The sequence below is a fragment of the Sinocyclocheilus rhinocerous genome, unplaced genomic scaffold (assembly GCF_001515625.1).
Source record: "Sinocyclocheilus rhinocerous isolate Xijiao unplaced genomic scaffold, SAMN03320098_v1.1 scaffold119, whole genome shotgun sequence".
NCBI classification, from domain to species: domain Eukaryota; kingdom Metazoa; phylum Chordata; class Actinopteri; order Cypriniformes; family Cyprinidae; genus Sinocyclocheilus; species Sinocyclocheilus rhinocerous.
In genome coordinates, this window is record NW_015654491.1 from 782,789 (window position 1) to 786,197 (window position 3,409).

At 34.0% G+C, this 3,409-nt stretch overlaps 1 protein-coding gene across 1 annotated transcript in view; it reads right to left on the reverse strand.

The window, feature by feature from the left end:
- The window catches only part of LOC107717099 (VPS10 domain-containing receptor SorCS3-like), an 89,807-nt gene that overhangs the window by 16,746 nt on the left and 69,652 nt on the right, over positions 1 to 3,409 (reverse strand). The window contains exon 24 of the mRNA XM_016523750.1: positions 798 to 897. Coding sequence (XP_016379236.1) covers positions 798 to 897 — 100 coding nt within the window. The remainder of the gene's footprint in view (positions 1 to 797; positions 898 to 3,409) is intronic.

Here is a 3,409-nt window from a genome sequence, read left to right on the forward strand (position 1 = left end):
CGCTTGCTGAATGACAAAAAGCTGACGCCGGTTCCACCGCACGTGCTTTTATAGCTTCTTGGTCGCAACGTCACCCGCCCATGACGTCTTGCCCATCTATTGTACTGATTTCACATGTGATTCAAAGCATGGTCACGCTGAAGGCGTTCCCAAAGCATTTTCCGACGCAGCGTCTCGTTCCCTCGGGGAACCATGGTTGCATTCGTAACCTGGAGACGTTTTCTTTTACCTTTATTTTATTTTTACCTTTTCTTGGGCATTTCTGTGGTATGCTAAAGATTTTAAGCACTGTCTCTGTCACTTGAATGCTTATTTTATTACTTGACAAATGAATGAAAGACTCTGGAAGTAAAATAATAATTCAAGTTTATTATAATTATCTTGCATTAATCCTAATGTAAGATTTCCTAATTTGGAATATGATCAATGATTAAGTATGTGTAAATGCTCAGTAAATTTAGCCCTTAGAGTAGGGCTGTCAAACTCAATTCCTGGGGGGCATTAAAATGATGGGAACACAAACAAAGATTGGGGTAGTACTGCTGTGGTAAAGTGGAAATTTGAATTACTTCAGAAGGCTGAATCCTGACTGACAGAGGAGGAGTTGGGGATGGAGGAGGGTAATTAGCTATTGAGCAATATGAAAACTGCTGATAATACTGAGGGACCTTATATATGAATGCTTAGATAGGTGTCGTATTCCTATAGGTAGATGGGGATCAGCTGAGAGTCAGCTGATGCGAGCTTGACTAATGTGACCTGCCAGAACTAACGCTACGCTTGATTTCAGGTCTTACCCAGTGTGAGCTGAGACACAGACACTGTGACCCGCGTGTCAGGCTTCAGATCAAACTGGATCAGGTTCTGATTTAAAGCGTTCATGAAGACCTCCGACATCTGAAACAAGAGAACGATGATGGTGACAGTAATGATGAGGAATAGGAGAGTTAAAATAGTGACGAGCTAAGTGGAAAAGCCTTGTTTTAATCTATCATATTATTTGATCAAATATTTAATATGCAGTGTTACAACATTAAAGCAGTACATGTGTGGGAATAATGATTTCACTTACTAAAATCAATAAAAAAAATCAACAAAAAAGTAATTATTTCAACATGTGGACATACAGTATACTACCATTCAGTTTGGGGTTGGTAAGTTTGGGGTTTCGTAATATTATCACAATTTAAAATGTAATTTATTCATGTGATGCAAATCTGAATTTTCAGCAGCCATTACTCTAGTCTTCAGTGTCACATGATCCTTCAGCAATCTTTTTGATTTGGTGCTCAAAAAAACATTTTTTTATTTTTATTTTGATCAATGTAGAAAACAGTAGTGTAATATTTTTGTTTAATATTTTTGTGAAATTTTTTTTTTTCAAGATTCTTTGATGAATTGAACATTCAAAAGAACAGCATTTATTTGAAACAAAAATATTTTGTAACTTTATAAATGTTGTTACTGTCCTTTAAGCTATTGAATGTATCCTTGCTTAATAAATTTTGTAAACGACTTTAAAAAAACAAATCATACTGATCCCAAACATTTGAACGGTAGTCTATTTGTGTTGAGCTATTAAAAAATATTTATAAAGGCTGCAAAAAGCTTTATTTTCATAAAGATTGTGAATATGAATCTTTTGTATGCCATTTAAAATGATCATACTACATTTTTCATTTCGGAAAGCTGTAGGTCATAACCCTACATAAACTGAGAATGCAATAAAAAAATACTGCTGGTTTTAGCATAAATTTGAATTATTGTCAAGTACAAATTTAACTGGAGTTTTTATTTCTCTTTGTGGTTGCTGGGCATTACAATTCAGCCAATGACATTTTTAAAGTAAGTGCTTGTAGCTTTCACCAGTGATAAAGCCACTTTTTTATTGCCACTATAATTTATTTAGCCATCAGAGAATCATAATAGGTTATTTTAACAGATTGTATCAATCATCAGACCTTGTCATTTGGGGGATCATAGCAAAACATTTTGTTTCAATATGTGTGCGTGTGTGTGTGTGTGTGTGTGTGTGTCTTGCCTTATCAAGCTGTTCCTCTGTGATCAATGTAGAAAACAGTAGTGTAATATTTTTGTTTAATATTTTTGTGAAAATTTTTTTTTTCAAGATTCTTTGATGAATTGAACATTCAAAAGAACAGCATTTATTTGAAACAAAAATATTTTGTAACTTTATAAATGTTGTTACTGTCCTTTAAGCTATTGAATGTATCCTTGCTTAATAAATTTTGTAAACGACTTAAAAAAAACAAATCATACTGATCCCAAACATTTGAACGGTAGTCTATTTGTGTTGAGCTATTAAAAAATATTTATAAAGGCTGCAAAAAGCTTTATTTTCATAAAGATTGTGAATATGAATCTTTTGTATGCCATTTAAAATGATCATACTACATTTTTCATTTCGGAAAGCTCGGAAAGCTGACCCTACATAAACTGAGAATGCAATAAAAAAATACTGCTGGTTTTAGCATAAATTTGAATAATTTGAATTTACAAATTTAACTGGAGTTTTTATTTCTCTTTGTGGTTGCTGGGCATTACAATTCAGCCAATGACATTTTTAAAGTAAGTGCTTGTAGCTTTCACCAGTGATAAAGCCACTTTTTTATTGCCACTATAATTTATTTAGCCATCAGAGAATCATAATAGGTTATTTTAACAGATTGTATCAATCATCAGACCTTGTCATTTGGGGGATCATAGCAAAGCATTTTGTTTCAATATGCGCATGTGTGTGTGTGTGGTTCTTGCCTTATCAAGCTGTTCCTCAGTGTGTGATCTGAATGCTGACTGGTTTGTCTCAGGTAGGATAAAGAGCTCAGCAGCAGTTGGAGATCCAGGAAACACAGAGACCAACAGCTGGTCCTCAGGGAAGCCACAAACCTGGAGAAAAACACACACAGATAAACACACATTGGTTGCACTTTATTTTACAGTACGTGCACTTACATGTACTTACAGTGTACCTACATAAGAAAGTACTGGTAATATAAGGTAACTACATGGGGTAGGGTTAGGTTTAGGGGTAGGTTCAGGGTTAGTACCTAGTTATCACCTAGTTATTGTAATTACTATAATAAACACATAGTATGTACATGAGTAACAGGACTGTAAAATAAAGTGCTACCCACACATTTCTCATATGCTAGTAAACATTAAACAAATTTTATCAGCATGCAACATTCATGACAGGATCTAATTCATGCGTAAAAGCTAGTCAATCATTTCATGCCCGTTTGCACATTAATAATATCTCAGTTAATGTTTGCAAATCATAAGTAATTTCAGTGAATCTCAAGATAGTTGTAATATTTATGATATGATGTTGTGTAACTGTATTGAAAGCACTCTGTTCAAGTATTGGGAGACCATTATATTTGTGCTT